At 37.0% G+C, this 18,869-nt stretch overlaps 1 protein-coding gene across 3 annotated transcripts in view; it reads right to left on the reverse strand.

Moving 5' to 3' along the window:
* HMGCLL1 (3-hydroxy-3-methylglutaryl-CoA lyase like 1) overlaps nucleotides 1-15,435 on the reverse strand; it is a 150,680-nt gene extending 135,245 nt beyond the window's left edge. For all 3 annotated transcript variants that reach the window (XM_063097532.1, XM_063097531.1, XM_063097530.1), the window contains exon 1: nucleotides 15,328-15,435. In XM_063097532.1, the coding sequence (XP_062953602.1) occupies nucleotides 15,328-15,435 (108 nt within the window). The remainder of the gene's footprint in view (nucleotides 1-15,327) is intronic.
* Between the last annotated feature and the right edge of the window lie 3,434 nt (nucleotides 15,436-18,869).

An 18,869-nucleotide genomic window follows, 5' to 3' on the forward strand; every position in this document is an offset into this window, starting at 1 on the left:
AGGATATTCTTTGCAGAACTATAAGAGTTCAGAAATAACATTAAAGCCTTTAGCAAAATCACTGGAATAACTTCACTATCTGATAAAGATTAGTTGATAGTACTATTATTATTATATAATGTCCCACATACTTGTTAATAATACTTTACTGCCCATAAATAATATTTTTTGATTAAGACAAATGATTGAAATTTTATTTAATAATTTATCACTAAATCTATCCCATCAAAAGGTCAACCTATTTATACATTCTTCAAAGAGCAAGGAGTTTTAAGAGATCTAGCTCTCTAGAGATGAGTAATTATTCAAGCTTTGTTCCATCTCCTTTAGCTCAAGTTTTCCTTTCAATATTTTCTAGAGCATACATTCAGCAGAATTATATTAAATTAAATATTAAAATCTTGTCATAAGAGAATGGGGACTGATAGCAGACAATCATGAGTGAAGCCCTGAGTAACTACATCTGTTTCTCCACACATCTTGGAAATGTCTTTTAGGCAAACAGATCACCAAATTACCCTCAGCGTTAACGTTTGACCAGGTCCACCCCATTCTGTAAAATGCAGGGTTCGAACCGTCCCATATCATTTAAAAAATCAGGGAATTCTCAGTCCTTAAATCAAAATTCTCAAAAAGTAGAAATTGTGTCTAACAAAAATAAGTTTCATATTTTGACTTCGGCATTAACCTATGATCGGCTTCTATTTCACAGTGAAATAAATACAGATTGAGTCAAGAATTTAAAGAGTGAATGCCAGACTCTGTACACCCAGTGGGTTACAGATGTATGAACGTGTGGCAGAGAGCCACTCCACTTCCTTCAAGATCCAAAAACATTTGGAAGGAAAACCCAGAAGGAAAGACGTCCGACAGACATGTTCTCTGTGGGGTTTCCTGCCTCTTTGTTTGCCAAGCTTCCTAGACCCCATAGCTTCTTAATAAAGTTCACCAAAAAGACTTTATGAAATGCTGATTTCATAGAGTGAAACTTGTATTAAAGGTGTTTTTATGTAGTTGAAGTTTCCTGCCATCTGCATTTCCCTACTTCACAAATTCAAGGAAGCGTGACTTGGAAAGTTACAAGTATAAGGTGACATTAGACGCGCTTACTATCGGTGGGAGATCAAGCTCAAAAGCTGAATCCTGAACCGGAGATCATAGCTTAGACACTGCAACAGAGAAGCTGCTAAACCCTGAGGGGATTGTTATACCCTTCAATGTTTCTACTCCTCCCGTAAAACAGAGTCATGTGAAGATGCATATTGTACACTGTGTGAATTAACTCAGTAGAAACACAGATATGAAAAATGAATGAAAAGCTAGATTCTACTTTTTCCGGCCTTCACAACAGTAGCCAGGAAAGGAAAAAAATATATATATATATAGTATCTGGATTTAAAAATAAACCTTATAGTCCAATAAGAAAAAACAATACAGAAGAGCTAAAACTACTAATCAGGGTACTCAAAAATAATATCTTTCATGTAATTAAATGCATATTTTTACTGACCAGAAAGGCTAATTTGGCTAAAAGTACCTGAAGTTTATATACATGGATATTTGCTATATTTATCATACAGAAACTACTTATATAAATATTTAAAGAGGATCTAAGCATTTAGGTCATCTAGAAAACAGAAAAGTAAATAAAATATAGCTGTATCTCTTAAAGAGACCTCAACCTAGAAGTGCAAATATTATATATTTAATAAAGAGATATTTCAATCTATTCATTCGTATTTGGTAGAGAATTCTGCTTCAATGAAGAAAACAAGGATGGGTCCACTAAACACTACACAAGAATTGGGGTTGGCAGGTGGAGAGGTGAAAGATACAAGAGAAACACAGTCCCAAGACTTCTAAAAAATGAGCAAGCATCCATCCTCAAATGAAATTTGAAAAAAAAATAAGGCAATTTTTTTCAAGATTATGGGGACTTAATTTTTTTCTTGTAAGAGATGACGATTAGATAGATGAATGTAGATACAGATATAGATATACGTATACATACACACATATCACTAAATTAATAATTTGCCTTGATTTCACTCAATAATTCTGACCATAAATCTTTAATTATCTTACTTTGACCAGGAATACTTTCTTTCTATCCAAATTGCATCTGAACCTCAAATCTACCTTCCTACAGATACTACCACTGTCATCACTAACTCCCTACGCACTGAATTAGAACAAATTACAGGCTTGTGTTTTCAATGGAATTGCAAGAAAGAATTGCCAAAAAAAAAAAAGTGATCCAAATAAAAAGCAGAATGGAGAAATGAGCTTTCAAAGGAACACAGCAATGAAGAATAAAGATGTGGCCTGGGCAGTGTCCTTGAGACGGAAGATCCAGTGGTCCTATTTCCCATAACACTTTGTTCCTTCTCCCCACAGTAGTCCTTACCATCCTGCAAGTACCAGATTGCCAGAGTCAAGTTCTTGTCTTTAGACCAGGGAAGGAAATACCAGTTTCCCATATCAAAAGTGTGTTTGGAACTCATAGCTCTTGTTCCTTCATTGTTGCCTAGAAACCATCTTTCGTTTATATGTTTTTTATTTTTCAGAGAGCTTTTCCATTCTTGTTATTATTGGGCATTCATATAAATTATACTAAAAGAAATTAATAATACAAACCTCCATGAGCCTCAATAATTCTAAAAATCATCCTCATATAAAATTATTTTTATATAAACTCTGGTTTTAGGATAAATATTTTGGGAACAAGAGCCATTGATCAAAATTACTCTCTGTAAGAAAAGAACATAAAATGTGGCTTATAAATATAGTCAGATCCAAGAGAAAAAATTAGTTAACTCTGAGTGTTCATTTAGGAGTGAATTCTGATCACTCAGAAAAAGGAACATTTTCCAATAAGATGGCAAACTTACGGTAATTTAAAGACAACTTTCTGCTTGCTATATGGTTATAATTAGGCTCTACACTGTTGAAAAATATGTCAATATTCATAAATGTCCTGGATATTCTCCTTAAAATATCACCATGTAACTGTTCACCAAGGATCACAAAATCAAATACCAATAGGCACAGGAAGGTAACCTTAGTGCCCGGGGTAGCTAAGTATATGAATAAAAAGCACAGTGCTGCTTAAAGGCATTCATATGCACTTAAGTCTTAAGTATAGTCTGGACTAAACAAAATATTTCCAGAGGTTAAATTTGCCTCACCTGGGCAGCTAATTTGCATCTCCTACTTAGATGAACAACAGTCAGAACAGTGGTAGAAAACTGGGAGATGATGTTGAATGCTCCTAACACATAGAAATGACAAGTGCTAAGCACTCTGATATGATCATCACACACAGAACGAATGTACCCAAATATCATAATGTACTCCATAAATACATACATTATCATGAATCAGTTAAGAAAAATAAATTAAAAAGAGAGGAGGAAAAAGAGAAATAGAGAGAGGAATAGTGGTTATCAGAGGCAGAGAAGGAGGAGGCAGGGAAAGGTTGGTAGACTGGTACAAAGTTACAAAGTTACAGTTAGATAGGAAGAATAAGTTCTGGTGCCCTAGGGTGACAATAGCTAATAATATTTTATTGTATATTTCAAGATAGCCAGAAAAGAGGATCCTGAATGCTATAACCACAAAGAAATGACAAATGTTGAGGTGATAACTATCCTGATGTGAGCATCATAAATTGCACAGAGGCACTGATATCCAACGCTATACCCCACAGATATGTAAGTCAATTATGTTTCAATAAATACAAAATTGCTTAGGTGATAGATATGTTAACTATTTTGATTAGATCATTAAACAATATAGGCATATATTGAAAATACCAAACTGTACCCCACAAGCACATACAATGAAAAAATTAATTAATTAAAATTTTTAAAAATGAAATAAAATAGGTGTTGCTTTTTATATTAGGACTCCAAGCAGGCTGTACCGTAAATTTCAAATCAAGAATTTCAGTTAAAATGACAGTCTCCCAATATATGATTTTCCTCTAGTTCTTTTAAAGATCGTGGGTTACATGAGAGTGATCCATAAAGTTATGGGTCTGCACAGTCTAGCCTCCTTGGTTGATGAAGAAAAATAAAAAGAAACAAAAATAAAAGCTAAATTTGGAAAGGGGGTAGACAAGGAGAGAAGAAAGGGTCAGGGAAAGTTACAGCACAGAGTGAATAAGCATAAGGAAAGCCAGAAGACTTGGAGGAGCTCAGAGCTAATGAAAAAAACAAGAACACAGAGTGGGGGAGGGAAGGATGTGAAAGCCAGCTGGAATAAAAGAAAGCAAGGAATACAGGAGCCAAGAGAAATCCAAGGACAGAAAGTATTGAAGATTGAAGGGAACAGGAAATTTATTGGAAACCAAGTTGTTTTTCCTTTTGTATCCAATGCAATTCTATTCCAGGCAGAACTCTAGTCTCAACCTCAAAGAGGTTAGAAGGGAAGTTGAAACTCATAGCTGTCTTTTTTTCATGGGCAGGAGCCAGGAGCTCGGGAATGACAGATTAGAGGAAACACGATACGACATCAGCCCCTCTGACAGCAGAACCAGGGGTAGAGGGGTGGCAGTGTCATCCAGCACAGTGTTTACCAAAATTGGGTGAAGTAAAAATAAAGTTAGTTGGGCTCCAGCTCAGAGCTACTGAATCAAAATTTCCAGTATATTTAATAAACATGTCAGGTGATTCCTATCACCAGAAATGTTTAGGAAGTGCTGGTATAGTGGTGAAGTTGCAGGCACTGGAACTAGAACTGTCTCAGTTCAAATCCTAGCTCTGGTATTCACTAGCTGTTGCACATGAGCAAGTTATTTCACCTTTCTGCACCACTATTACTAAATCTTTGAAATGGATTATTGTGAGGTTTAAATGACTGTTTGCATGTAAAGCAGTTAGGCAGTGCCTGGTATATATACTGAGCATTCGATAGTGGTAGCTGTTACAGCTATAAAAATCTTTGGAATAGGTAAAAGATGAGGAGGATATAAAACGGCTACATCTTATAAAATACCAAGGAGCACACTTCCTAATGGCACAGGGACCAAGCCACAATCCCCAGGGTTTCTGCCATTTTTCTCAGCATTCACAAGCCTGGCATTTCCCTTTGGGAATGCACAGGCCTTGACCTAAAGCGTTTTCTTGAAATTGCTCATAAGTCAATTCAAATTAAAGGTGGTTTCAAGATCTAGAGTCCCCATGATAGAGAGATGAGGATTCTCTTGAAATGCCATAAATGCAGAACTTGCTGATGCTGAGACACCCAGAGACTGATAGCCACCATCAGACTGCTGAGACTCACTCACTTGGTAACCCACAAGTTTCCTTTAATCATTTCCAAATACATTATTCCTAGAAAACATCTATTCCTTCTTTAAGATCCTTCATAGTTATCTGTCTTTCTGTTATACTAAGATTCAAGTATTTTTATTTTTTCAGCTGGAAACGGCTGAAACAGTTAACAAGCTCCACCGCATTCTCAACCTCTTTACTTGACATTCCTGCTACCTCCTGGCCTTACGGAGGCCTCAATTATCCTTCTGGAGGGCACCTCACCTACACCCTCTCATGTAGCAACTGCTTAGTCTCCTATTCTTTGCTTAGCGACAGAAGAATGGATGGCATCTTTAGTGTTCTTTATTTCTTGAAGACCCTTACTTCTTTTTACTTGTATAAAAGCCCCTGCTCCTTTGATATCCATTTGATTTGGCCATATTGTCCTTTATCCCCGCCTGATGACTTGTATTTCTCTTATATCAAGGTCATTAGAACTTAGTTTACCATTGTTCCCTTCACCCCTAATCCTGAAACTATTCTGCAGTGTATTCAATGTCCTAGTGGACTTTCCATATAATATTTGGTTTTTGGTGAAATTCACTGGACTTTTACTCCATTGCTGCCATTAATTCATATGGTCGTAAAAAAGAACTTGTGATTGTTTGTGACAGCTCACCGATTAAGCCTCTAACCACAAATACCTATCCTTTCAACTTTCTAACGTTATTGTGCCTATGATTAAATCTTTGACCTCGATTCAGTGTTACAAGTCTTTGGAACTCTCTACTTTCATCTCATCTATAAGATGTCTTACATTAACAAAGAGGGTCTTGAGAATGGCAATGTGTCTGGTACATATTATGTGAAGACTCTTGATTTAAATAAAGCAGACTTTTTCTCAAGGTGAGTAAGGTAATTCTTCAAAATACATCTTTTGCTTCCAACAATAATATTCATTTAAGTATAAAATAAGAACATCAAGCAAAATTAAAGTTAAATCTGCCTAATTAAGGATGGAGAGTAATCAAATAAGCAGATTATAAGGCACACATTTAAAGCAAAACAATGGAGAAATTGACACATATAGTCTTAAAGGCATTTATTTTTTAAAAAGACTAAAATTAAATGAGCTGAATTTTAAATAAAGAAAACTAAAATACTAAACCAAAGACAGTAGAAAAGTAGAGGATTTTTTCCCCAAAAGTAGAAATCAGCTGCTTGCATGTTACATACACATAAGAGATGAAAATATACACAAATAGCCAAGAGGATCAACAAGCTTACAAAATGCTTTTTTAACAAACTGATAAAATATGGAAAAGCTTACAGAGAAACAGAGAGAGAGAGAGAATTAATGAATAAAAGAAAACAAAGCAAAGTTTAAAAAGAAAAAGTAAATGATAATAAGAAAATACTTTTACCAACTTCATGCCCATAAAATGGAAAGACTTGAGACAAATCTACATCAATAGAGAAAGATTATTATAAAGTGACTACCGTTCTCATCATTCATTGATTCATTCATTAATTTAACTAATTTTATTCAACTATTAAGCTGTCAAAATTTTATTAAACTATGTCACACATGAAGAAGGAGTAAATAGTACATTGTTCTTCTAAAACCAGATATGGAAGTTGGGCACACTATGAGTATTACTTTTCATATTGTTTAAAAGTATCTTCATTATCTTACACAATTTTTCTTCATAGTGAAAATCATAGTCATTTTTCCATAAACTTTTTTTCATGAAGCATCCAATCATTTTATGCCTTCCTTGAAATTTAAATTGGTACTTTAAACAGTATGCATATTACCTGGAATGCAACCATTACAAAATTTTTGACACATGCTAAATGAATACATTTTTACATTTCAAAAACGGTATTTTAAAACTCACTTTCCCTGTTACACTGTTAATCTTCCAACTATGGCTGACTAGCTTGTACAGTACAAACTTGTCACTGAGAACAACCAGATAAGCTGAATAAAATATTAATGAAAAACACCTGTTTGATAGCCTTAGAGAGTTGCCAAGGTAGTGAGTACTTCAGCAGCCAATATACCATGCAGAAGAAAAATATGAAGTGGTGAGCCCAACAGTAGTTTGACTTTTCTTCTTGAGGCATTTGCCAATTCTACATCAGCAACAGAGAAGATGACAGGATCATCAGAGCTTCCACGAGCCTCACAAGGCTGAAGAGGAAATATTTTGAGTTCAGGTCCTAACAAGGAGAATAGACTCTGGTAAACATCCTAGGTTTTAGTTAGGAGCCCTGAAGGGCTACAAAATAAAAATGAGGATGAAGAGGAAAAAACAGGCTCTCACAAATAAAATAGACTCAGCCCCATATCAGCTAAGCACCTGATCGGTTTAAGGTAAGTAATCCCTACACTTATTGCTTGGCAAAAGCAAAAGAAAAATACTTTCTTGAGAAAGATAGTATCATTTAGAGCCTCAAATTATGTCTATAGATTTTCATACCAGGTATCTTAATATATAATCTAAATTTAGTAGTCATACCAGGAGAGAAGATATATGAAACAGAAGGACTGAAGATCTGGCTATTGAAATTATCAGACATGCAATTTAAAATAATTCTAATAAACATTTGAGAATTCATGGTAAGATAGAGAATTATGGCAGTGCACTAAAAACTATTAGGGTTCCAGTGACCTAACTGTATCACACTTTGAAACTAATTTTTTCAAATTTTCAAAAAAAAATCACAAAGAAATGCTTTAATTCAAAAATATAATAGAGTAGTTCCCCCTTACTCTTTAGGAATATCTTCCAAGACCTCCACTGGATGCCTGAAACCCTGGATAGTACCTTACCCTACATCTAATATGTTTCAATTTTTCCTATACATACATACCTATGGTAAAATTTAATTTATAAATTAGGTGCAGTAAGAGATTAACAACAATAAGTAATAATAAAATAAAATAATTATAACAGTATACTTCAAGACCAGTTATATAAATGTTTGCTCTCTCCCTCTATCAAAATTTTTTATTGTACTGTATTCATCTATTTTCAGACCACAGCTAAAGGCAGGGAACTGAACATTTGGAAAGCAAAACTATGGATAAGGGGCACTATTGTAACTGAAATTAAAAACTCAATAAATGAGGAGACTTCCAATCAAGATGGCAGAATAGACAGTCCCCAGCATTACCCTCTCCCACAATCAACCAATTTACAACTATTAAAAAGCAACGACAGCCAAGGCGGGGCTTCTAGAGCTAAGGGGAAGAGGAGGAGAGACCTACAGAGTTCACGAAGGCATAAGAAGTTGTAATGAGAGAAAGAAACGACTGCTTCAACTGTTTTGAACCCTGACTACTTCAAGTCTAGCCCTGGTGAGCACATGGAGCAGGAGCTGGCAAAAGCCATCACTTTGCCCTTTGCAGGAAGTTGCTTGGAGGCTGCACGGGAGAAGAGGGACTTGGAGGTCCCCAGTCCAGCAAGACCAGTAACAGGATTCCTGTAGACCCACATAGGAGCGAGGAGCCACAGACAACTGATAAAAGGAGCCACTCAGAGGCCAGTGAATCATCTGGAAGGACTGGCACAAACCCCATCCTATGGGAAGTGTTTGGAGTGCAGGGGGTAGGAAGATGGGCCACCAGGGGAACATTGTGGCATGGACAGCTGATCTGCCCTCCAATCAGTGGAGACCGGTCAGGATTGTGGAACTGCAGGGGGAACAGTTTTCCGAAAAGTCTCAGGCCCAGACCAGAGTTTCCACACAATCCAGGGATACTGGACTTCACAAGACCCAGAAGTACATACAGCGTCAACAACTAAAACCTGAGCTTCACAAAAAGCCCTCTCCAGTGAATGAGCAGCAAAGCAGTAATTTAGCTCAACTATAGGGCTCAAGTGCTGGTCCCCACAGGAAGTTCCCCCATTTTAGAAGTAACCAAAGGACAACAAATTAGTTCCAGTGCAGAGTTTGAGTGATGGGAATAGCGAATAATACAACACAGAACTGAAAGTAAAAACTAAAAACCCACAGATCAGAGACATACTTTTGATATTAACCAGTAAAAGTCTAACACAACCAAAGAACACCTATAAAACCTAGAAGGACTGGAAGTCCTCCAGGCTCCCAAGCCAGAGTGGGGGAAGAGCCAAGGGCCTCAGCCATGCCCCATTGACATCCACATCCAGCCCAGAGATGATCACCAAGCCACTGCTGGTAGCACCCAGGCTCCCCTGCCAGAATGAGGGGGGTGCCATGGGACTTGACCATGCCCCCTTTCCTTCATCCTCTCACCCTGTCCTCCTCTCTTTTCCCCTCCTCCCCAACTGCTCCACAACATCTTAGAATGTAAGAAAATACTAATAATAATAAACAAATAAATTTTTTAAAAATTCAACAAATTGATTAACAGCAAATTAGACAAAGCTGAAGAGGGAAGTAGTGAAATGGTACATAAATGAGAGGAAAATATTCAGACTAAACATGGAAAGAAAAGAAAAGATGAAAATACAAAAATAAATGCAAGAAATAAATGGGGCACAGGGAGAGTTCTAAGATTCTTCAAATTGTAGACCCAAGAGAAGAGTATTAAAAAGAAACAAGAAACAGAAACAATGTTTGAGGAGAAAATGGTTGAAAATTTTCCAAAAGATGTGAAAGCCAACAAGAGTCAAGAAGTCATAGATCCAAGAAATGCTACAAACCATTAACCAGGGGCTGGCTGGTTAGCTCAGTTGTTTAGAGCATGGCCTTGTAACATCAAGGGTTCAGATCCCAGTACCCACCAACCACCAGAAAAAAAAAAAAAAATTAGCCAGACAAATAAAAAAAAAAAAAAAACACACAACACTATACCTGGACACATAGACACATCATACTATTGGAAACCAAAGACAAAGAGAAGCAAAAGAAAGACATGTTATCATCAAGGGACCAAAAATAAGACAAATAGCTGATTTCATTGTCTCTGGCTTCCTGTTTCTGTTGAGAGATCTGTGCCTTGAACTGTTATCATGTATTTAAATTCTTTAGATAGAATATATGTTTATAATCAATATTCATTTATGCTTATGAACATTATATATGTGTATATGTGTGTGTGCATATACATGTAATTTCACAGAAATAAATCATCACCAGCAGATTTTTTACTAAAAAAATACTGAAGCGAATACTTCTGTCTGAAGGAAAGTAATCTCAGATGAATGAATAAAGATGAGGAAAGGAATGAAGAGTAAAGAGAAAATAAGTGCACAAATATAAACAGATACTGACTGTATGAGAATAAATATATTTTGTGAACATACCACACAGAGAATGAATATATATGACAGCAAAAATATAAAAGGCACAAAGCAGTAAATGTAGCAAAAGTGTTATTTTTGTATTTTTAATAAACTGAAGTAGTACTAATTTATATTATATTTTAATATGTCAAGGTTGTGCATTGACAAAGATGGCAACTAAGCATATAATAAAAATAGCATATAACTACCATGTGAATGCAAGGGGAAATGAACAATAAAGTATACATTATTTCAAAAGAAGCCAAAAAAGGAGAAAAGGGGGTAGGGAGGGGGTAAAGGAACAAAGAACACATGAGACAAATAGAAAACAAATAGTGGAATGGTAGTTTGTTCCTTTCTGAAAAGTCCTCCCCAATCATTCCAAGGTGTTTAGTAAATGTACTAACAAGAACGTAGTTGCAAACTAAAAGTATATAGTTACATTATCCTCTGATTAAATTTAAGCAGAAACACAATACATTTGAGTTAAATTCCAGAGACCCTCTAGCACCAAATAACTTTCCTTTGAATCATAATTTTTGCTGACAACAAAAGTAACTTAAAGGATCAGGACTGAATGTAAAACAACTCCAAATTTAATCTCCCATCATCTATAGTTTTATTTTTAGAAATATAGTAAGATTGAGACATTGTTTGTGTTGGAATTTAGATCTTGGAAATTTTATTGTTGCAAGAGGGTATTAATATATGAGGAGATTTAGCTACTGCTTAAGCAGAAAATCAAAAAGGGATTGCTTTACCAGAAGCCTTAAATTGAATCAAAACTTTAAAACCCACCAATTAAGCCAGATTTATCATACCCAAATTAACAGAGACAAATATAGAAAATAAAATAGGCCCTAAAAGATAGCCTGGATCATATAATGAGCAACTTTAATGTATTAGTTTATTAAGAGAGCTTTCTGCTAAACCACTATCACTAGCAAAAAAGTTGAGACCCAAAGAATTTAATTAGTGGAACTGTGTACAGTAAGTCTTTCATTCACATTGACCCATTTTATATTTGGTAATAAATTGTTAAACTTCAAATGTGTGTGTGCATATTGACATGCACACACACACACAATGTTTAATTTCATCCTAATAATTTATCAGAGATACATTATTATCTCAAATGTGTAAACTATAAATTTAAGGTCTAGCCAGGCTATCGTATGCATAAAATCACTGAATAAGGTGGTGGCAGAAAAGGATCCAGGTTTCCAGTCTTCTATTATTTAGCAAAGGCTTCTTTCAAAATACAGTTTTTTCTGTCTGTTCCAACTGCAACCAAACTATTTCATATCACAGGGGTTGGTCTTACTCATGATTCTCTCCACCAGATTCAACAATGGAGAATTAGTTAAGCTCTTTGCTTTCTCATCCCAGCCTTGAGAATCCTTTTTCAACTGCCTCTGCATCAAAGCATGACTAGGTTCTATGAGATGAAAAGGTAAGACAAACAGTAATCATATCCGTCTACTGGCACTAAGACCAAACTCTATTGACGTGTCCTCATTCTCACTGATTTTGCATTCATTTAGCAAATATTTATCACGGTACTACAATGTGCCAATCATTGTTCTGGACCCTGCACAAATGCTAAAAAGAAATTTCATAGCCCTCATATACATGCAATGCTTATGACCTAGAAGGGTAAACATTCATTCATTTGGTTATTCAGTAAGTATTTATTAATCATCAAAAACTAACCAAACACTCTGTTAGGTGCTCAGAATCTCTTGGGATGGACTGTGCTTAATTTTCTGCTCTTATTGTGCTTAATGTCTGGCAGGAGATTAAAACATCAAATAATCGCAAAAAATAAATATATAATCCATATTATATTTATCAAATAGGTCACTATGCAAAAGTATAACAATGGCTGTTGGCCTTGAGAGTCTGGGAACGATATCGCGAGAAAGTAACATTCGATTTGAGAGCTGAAGGCTGAATGAAAATTAATTTGTCGGAAGGAACCTTCCTGGCAGAGGGGAAAAAGAAGCAAAGTATGTGTTTCCAGAGGGAATGTAATTTATTACCGAATTCAAACAAGGCTACTGTGGCTAAAGTGGCAAGAACAAGGGAGAACAGTTTAAGATGATGTTGCCGAGAGATACAATGAAAAGACCATCTGAGGCTTCAGAGAATGTATTAAAAGTTTTGGTGTCCATTCCTAAAAGCAGTGGGAATTCATAGACAGTTGAGAAATGGAGAAATAGCATGATTTTATTTGAAATAGAGAACATTTCCTAACTGGTTATATACACAGTGGGTTGAGGAGTGTAACCAAACTATTGCAACAGACCAGTCATATGAGAGATACACACAAGAGATAGTCATTTTAAAATTGGTGGTAACAGTGAAGTTCAAAAAATAGATAGATTTGAAAGAAATTCAAGAAGTAAAATCATAGGATTCAGTGATGCTTTGGGTGTAGGGAAAATAAAAGAAAGGAGCTCTCGGTCTGTGGCTTGCAGAACTGAACGAAATATAATGGCATGCTCTGCAACAGGAAATACTGGAGAAGGCCCAGGGTAGGAAAAAGTAGAACATGAATGCAATTTTGGAAATGTTGACTTTGAGTTGCTTTTGAGATACCCAAGTGTTGGTAGCAAGTGAGCAGCTGAAAATTGGTACTGAAACTCAAGAAAGAGATGGGAATATACATCTGGAAGAGACATAAATAGTAACTGAAACTGAGTGTGGATAGAAGCTCTCGGAGGAGTATAATAGACAGTCTTGAAGAAACCGAATATTTGCCAGGCAGAGTCTACCAACCCTGCCCAGGAGGCTGAAGAACCAGAGAAGATAGGACTTAAAGCAGGAAAGGTTTATTGAAACAGAAGACCCAGGAAGAAGACGAATTTCAAAAAGCCAAGTTTCCGGCAGACTGAGTGGCGCACTCGGGAGAGTGTGGCGCTGGGAGTGCAGTGGCGCTCCCGCCGTGCAGGTTCAGATCCTATATAGGGATGGCTGGTGCACTCACTGGCTGAGCGCGGTGTGGGCGACACCAAGCCAAGGGTTGCGATCCCCTTACCGGTCACAAAAAAAGACAAAAAAAAAAAAAAAAAAAAAAGCCAAGTGTCAGGTATCAATGCCACTTTGAATTCAAATGGGACAAGATAGAAAAAATCACAATGCAACAGGATTGGGAATAAAACAGAATTTTTCATAAATTTCCTGAGAACACAGAGAAAAGGCCATTAACTCTAGAGAGAGAAAAGGATTGGACAAAAGAAAATATTTTTAAGCTGTATTGGAGGAATAAAGCGAGTTTCCCAGGCAAAGCAGTTGCGGGGTCAAAAAACAATATTCAGAGAATGTATAGCTATTTCTGCAGAAAGGAACAAAAAAAATCTTCTTTAGGCTAATAGGTACCCCAAAATCCTATTCCCCACCTTCCTTGATCAGTAATCCTAATCATTTTCATTTAACCTGTTCACAGGGCAAACAAAGTAGCAGCTTGATCTCTATCATTGTTCCCAAAGCTCACAAAATGTGTTAAGTTAAAACTTAGGGGCAGAGAGTGAAATACAATTTTCACCCAACAACAAAAGTCCTATAAAAAAGTAGAGGATTCCAGATTATATAACAGACTGAATACAAAAGTTAAGAACACTAAAAGTTTTAATAGGAAGATCAAAATAGAATGTAGGCACGTGAACATGTGAGAAAATGAAAGAAAACCTTCCCCTCTACCATTGTCATCAACAGTTCTGAGTCTGATGACCACGGCCATCTTCTGAGTAATGAGCAGCAACTAGCTTTTAAAGAATCCACAAACGCTGAATTCCAATTTGCAGGGCTAAGATTACAAGTTCACATATTGATACACTGAACTGAGAATACACTGTAGGAAAATGAAAACCCAATGTTAGAATAGTTGATGTAAAGCCACGTAGTAAATTTATGCTTATCCAACAAAATATTATAATTTTGTTCCCAAGATGAATCAGGAATAGTTTTGCATCCAGTACCTGTAATTCAAAAAAATAATTGCTAAGCCTTCATAGGTCCGTCCTTTTTCCATGTTTTAACATTTACATAACAATTTTCACTGTTGTTTAATATTTTGTGGAATTTTAATTTTTAAGCTTTTTTTCAAAGGTAAAGTAAATTTCTTTATATACTGTTTCTTCGTTTATCTGACACTTCTGATTGAGAGTGCCTTAAATTCTAAGTGTGGATACCATTAAGTGGCTTGTTGTCTTACCACGGGCTTTTTAGGAATAATGCAGGAAGAAATTTTAATATGAAATTGCTATTATTTACAATTTTTATCAAGCTTATTCAGTTTGTTGAAGCATAAATACATTAGGAATAATTAATGATCTGCTGAATAATTTCATCCTACTATGTCTTCCTAACCTGTGGCCTCATTCCTTTTTCTGCCTCACATTGTGACAAACTTGTCTTTGTTACATGGTACAGGGAGGGAACAGAGAATAGGGCACTGTCCTTGGAGAATACCTATGGATACGAATTATATTATATAAGTCACTCCTTCCAAGGAAAACACAGAGAAAGAATCATTTTCCTTTGGGCGACCTGCAAATGGTCACAGGTAGGGATTTTGCTGATCTGTAGGGGCGGGACTACACGTTCACAGCACAGAGATGACGGGAAACCTTTTAAGGGGTGCGGCCTAACACAACAGAACAGCTGCAGGAAGGGCCCTGGGGTGCAGAGCTGACACAAAGTGGGGAAGAGTACCAAGAGGTTGACGGGAGAGAGGCCCGCTGGCAGTGTGCAAGACGGTGGGGGCACCCTGGGCCGCGAGGTGGTACCTGCGCGGGGTCGAGCGTCCCTGCCACTGAATCCCCGATCCAGAGATGCTCCCGGAGAAGCTGCTGGTAGCTGAGGCAGTGCTTCACCGCGGATGGCACATTCCCCATGGCGGGGCCCGAGGTTGCAGTCGGCGACGGGAGGGGGCCAGGAGGAGGATGCGGGACCGGCACCGCGCTGGGAAAGGGAGGCAGCCCCGAAGCGCGCCCCTCCCGTGCGTGGCTGGCTAGGAGCAGCCCTGCTCCGCGCACTGCGGCGGCGCGGGGAGGGCGGGGAGGCGGCGCGGGCGGGCCGCCGGGTGCAAGAGGCACCTGCCGCGGACGCCGGGACTCTCAGGAGCCCGGAGAGCAAAGGGACGAACCGAGGCCGAGGATGTTCAGGGGTGGCTCATTTTCCCACTGCGCGAAGCGCTCAGGGTTGGTCGTACCTGCATGCATATGCCCAACCACCGACTTCTCACCTGGCTCAAGTCTTTTCTAGAAGGAAAGGGGTCTAAAGGGGGCATGCGTTTTTGTGTCCGCGAGTTTGTTCAGTCTCAGCTACAGCCTTTCCAGTTTGGGGTAGAAGTGTCCACCGTTGAGCTCGAGTTTATGCTTCATGACAGTAAGCTCTATTTTTAATTTTTGAGGCGGTTTGCAGGGTTAAAACACATACACATTCGTCTAGAAAATAATAGAAGGTACTAAATTAGGGGAGATGTCACAGGTACGTTGGTAAGTTGTTAGTAAATTGGTGCTACATGTTAAGCACTGAAATGCAATTCAGTTTAAAAGACTCATGGCACAAAATTATTGGAGCCCTGAAGGCTAAATTCATTCAAACAAAAAATTCTAACCAAGACCTTAGGTTATGAGAATCGGAAAAATCTTTGCCGGGGAGGAGGGAGTTGGTAAGAGAGTCCTGGAGTAATCCCACTTCCTGCCTCCCCAGCCCTCCACCTCCCACAAGCACACTTACATTGTCACACTGTAAAACTCTTCGGAGTGGGTTCAGTAGCCTGCAACTGAAAAGACACAATTACCAAGAATGGTCTTGTGCAGGGGTCCGAAAGTCTCCCAGAGACTGTTCGGGGAGACCAGTCAGGCCTACTGGTTGCTGCAGCAAACAAATCAGGAGCCGACTGATGCACGCACAATTGAACCGCCAGATGAAATGAGCCAAATGTTACCTTGCAGAGGACGCTATAAACACACTTAGAACGAATTTACCTCCCGGAATAAACAAGCCATCGTTACCATTTGTGTGGGTGGTGAGACTTCCATTGGTGATAGAAATAAGGTCAAGGAAAGAAAAAGGCAAAGAGCGGGAGAGGTAATCATGTGGATTCTTCGGTGAAACAGCAGTGGAAGAGACAAAGAGGATGAGGAGAGTTTTGACTTCTCACAGTTTTGACCAAAGATGATTAACTTGGAGAACAGTCTCTGAGCTGCTAAAGGAAAGTCATGCAATAAAACTCTCTGAAGCATCAAAACTCAAGTTGTTATTTACCTGAACATGACTATTTTGTAGGTATATATTCATGGAGCTAAATCTTTATTAGATGTTGATTTCAGCAGAGTTCAGCTGTTAATTTTTTTCACTGCAGTTGACATGGTGCATGTAAGTCCCATCAGTGCCTACTACCATTTTTCTGTCTCTGTTTTAATTCTGTAACATGGAACATGGTATTTGAAAGAATTAAAAAAGACACAATTTGAACAATAATTTAGCAACATAATCTTCATAATGGAATCAGTCATTCAAAAGTTCAGAAAGTTTTGACAATTAACATAGAAATGAAATGTAAAGTTTTGTAGAATATAACCTCTAACATAAGATTCTCTGCTACTAAGAAAAATAACAACTAGAAATAAACTTTACTGCTTAATAGTTTTCTAAACTGGAAGGGTCTTAAGAAAATTTTATATCCCAATTAGTTGATAATAATAATATGATTTTTACAGAAAAAAAACTTAAAAATATGAAACTTGGTTGACGGTTTATTTTAATGCATTTCACATGAAAAATGCTATATCAAAAATTTAAATTAAAATTCCTATAAATACCAAAATGATTAGCAATAATAAAAACCAAATATCTTAAGAATGTTTAATCTAATGAATAAAAGGGAGTGACAATAGGTGTGTTTTACTGGTAAGTAAAGTTTGATATTAAATCATGAATGCTTAAAATTTATACATTTGAACAGCTTGCACTCTTATAGTTAGTGTACTTTTTTTTCTGTTTTTATGATTAAAATAAATATTCTCAATATGTACCTCTATAACTTGCACATCTAAAAAGCGTTAAGCAAAATGAGGATGAAGCAAACCTCTGTGGTAAGCAGTATAGTTCTTTCTCCTCATATGGCAGGTTAAGAAAGTTGGGCTCCATCAGAACAGCAAAGAAATAACTTGTTAAAAACCACAAAGCTGGATAATGCCTTATCTTGAATCTACAGTCTATTCTACTTGCACTACATCTTATAACTAAGCCATTTCTATTTCACTGCATTTCAATAATTCAAATATAAGAAGATATAAACATTCATTGCAAATTAAAATGAGTTTAATTTCCTGTTTTCTCTGGTGACTTTATTGAAGATATTAAGTTATGGGCAAAAACCCATTTCTCCTTCTCTTGACTCCCTTCTCTCCCTAACCCTCACCCCAAATCCAATCTGTCAACAGTTATTAGTTAAACATCTTGGACCCAGCCCGTGTGTCTCTTTCTTCTGCTATGGACTTTTCTCCACCCCTGTTTTCTTCTCTTTGGAAGACAACACCCTAATGCAGTGAGGAAGAGCATTAGAGCTGGTTTTATATCACCTGTTATGGGAGCTGGGCTCTCCCAGGTACTGAGCATCCTTGGACAACTTCTTTAGCCTCTGTTCCCCTATCTATAAAGTGATGATAACAGTTTCTACCTATTGCAAAATTAAATGAACTAGAATATACAAAGTGCTCAACCCATGATCGGCATGTATTAGGCACCCAATAAACATTAGCTATTATTACTATAGCAGCTTGGTTTTCTGTTTTCTTTTGCATTCGCCAATTTACACTGTACAGCCTGACCAAATTTTGAAAATACATATCTGCTCAAAACTTCTGAGCTTAAAATTGTTAGAGGTTTCTCATAACTTTGGGGAGAAGTTACATTTCCTAAAATGGCACATTTAATTTTTCATGATGAGACTCTTAGTTACTTTCCAGTCTCAACTCTTGCCCATCTTCTAAACATAGACTTAACTCCAGCAATATTAAGTTATGTGCAATTCCTCAAGTTTTAGGGTTCCCTTATGCTGTTCTATCATTCTGATTCTGTTCCTTATTATAGAAATTTTGGGAAATGCAGAAGACTCATAAAGATTTCAATGAAATTACCCATCATTCTAATTCTAGAAATATTTTAATATGTTTTCTTCAGAGAGAAAATAACTGATATTTTCCTGCATATGCTTTTTATTTTTCCCTTTTCATGTGACAAATTTTCTTAATGCCCCTTTCACATTGATTTAAAGTCTTGGAAACTATAATGCTAATGTTTAAACAATATATGTGTG

The sequence above is a fragment of the Cynocephalus volans genome, chromosome 5 (assembly GCF_027409185.1).
Source record: "Cynocephalus volans isolate mCynVol1 chromosome 5, mCynVol1.pri, whole genome shotgun sequence".
In the NCBI taxonomy this organism is placed as follows: Eukaryota; Metazoa; Chordata; class Mammalia; order Dermoptera; family Cynocephalidae; genus Cynocephalus; species Cynocephalus volans.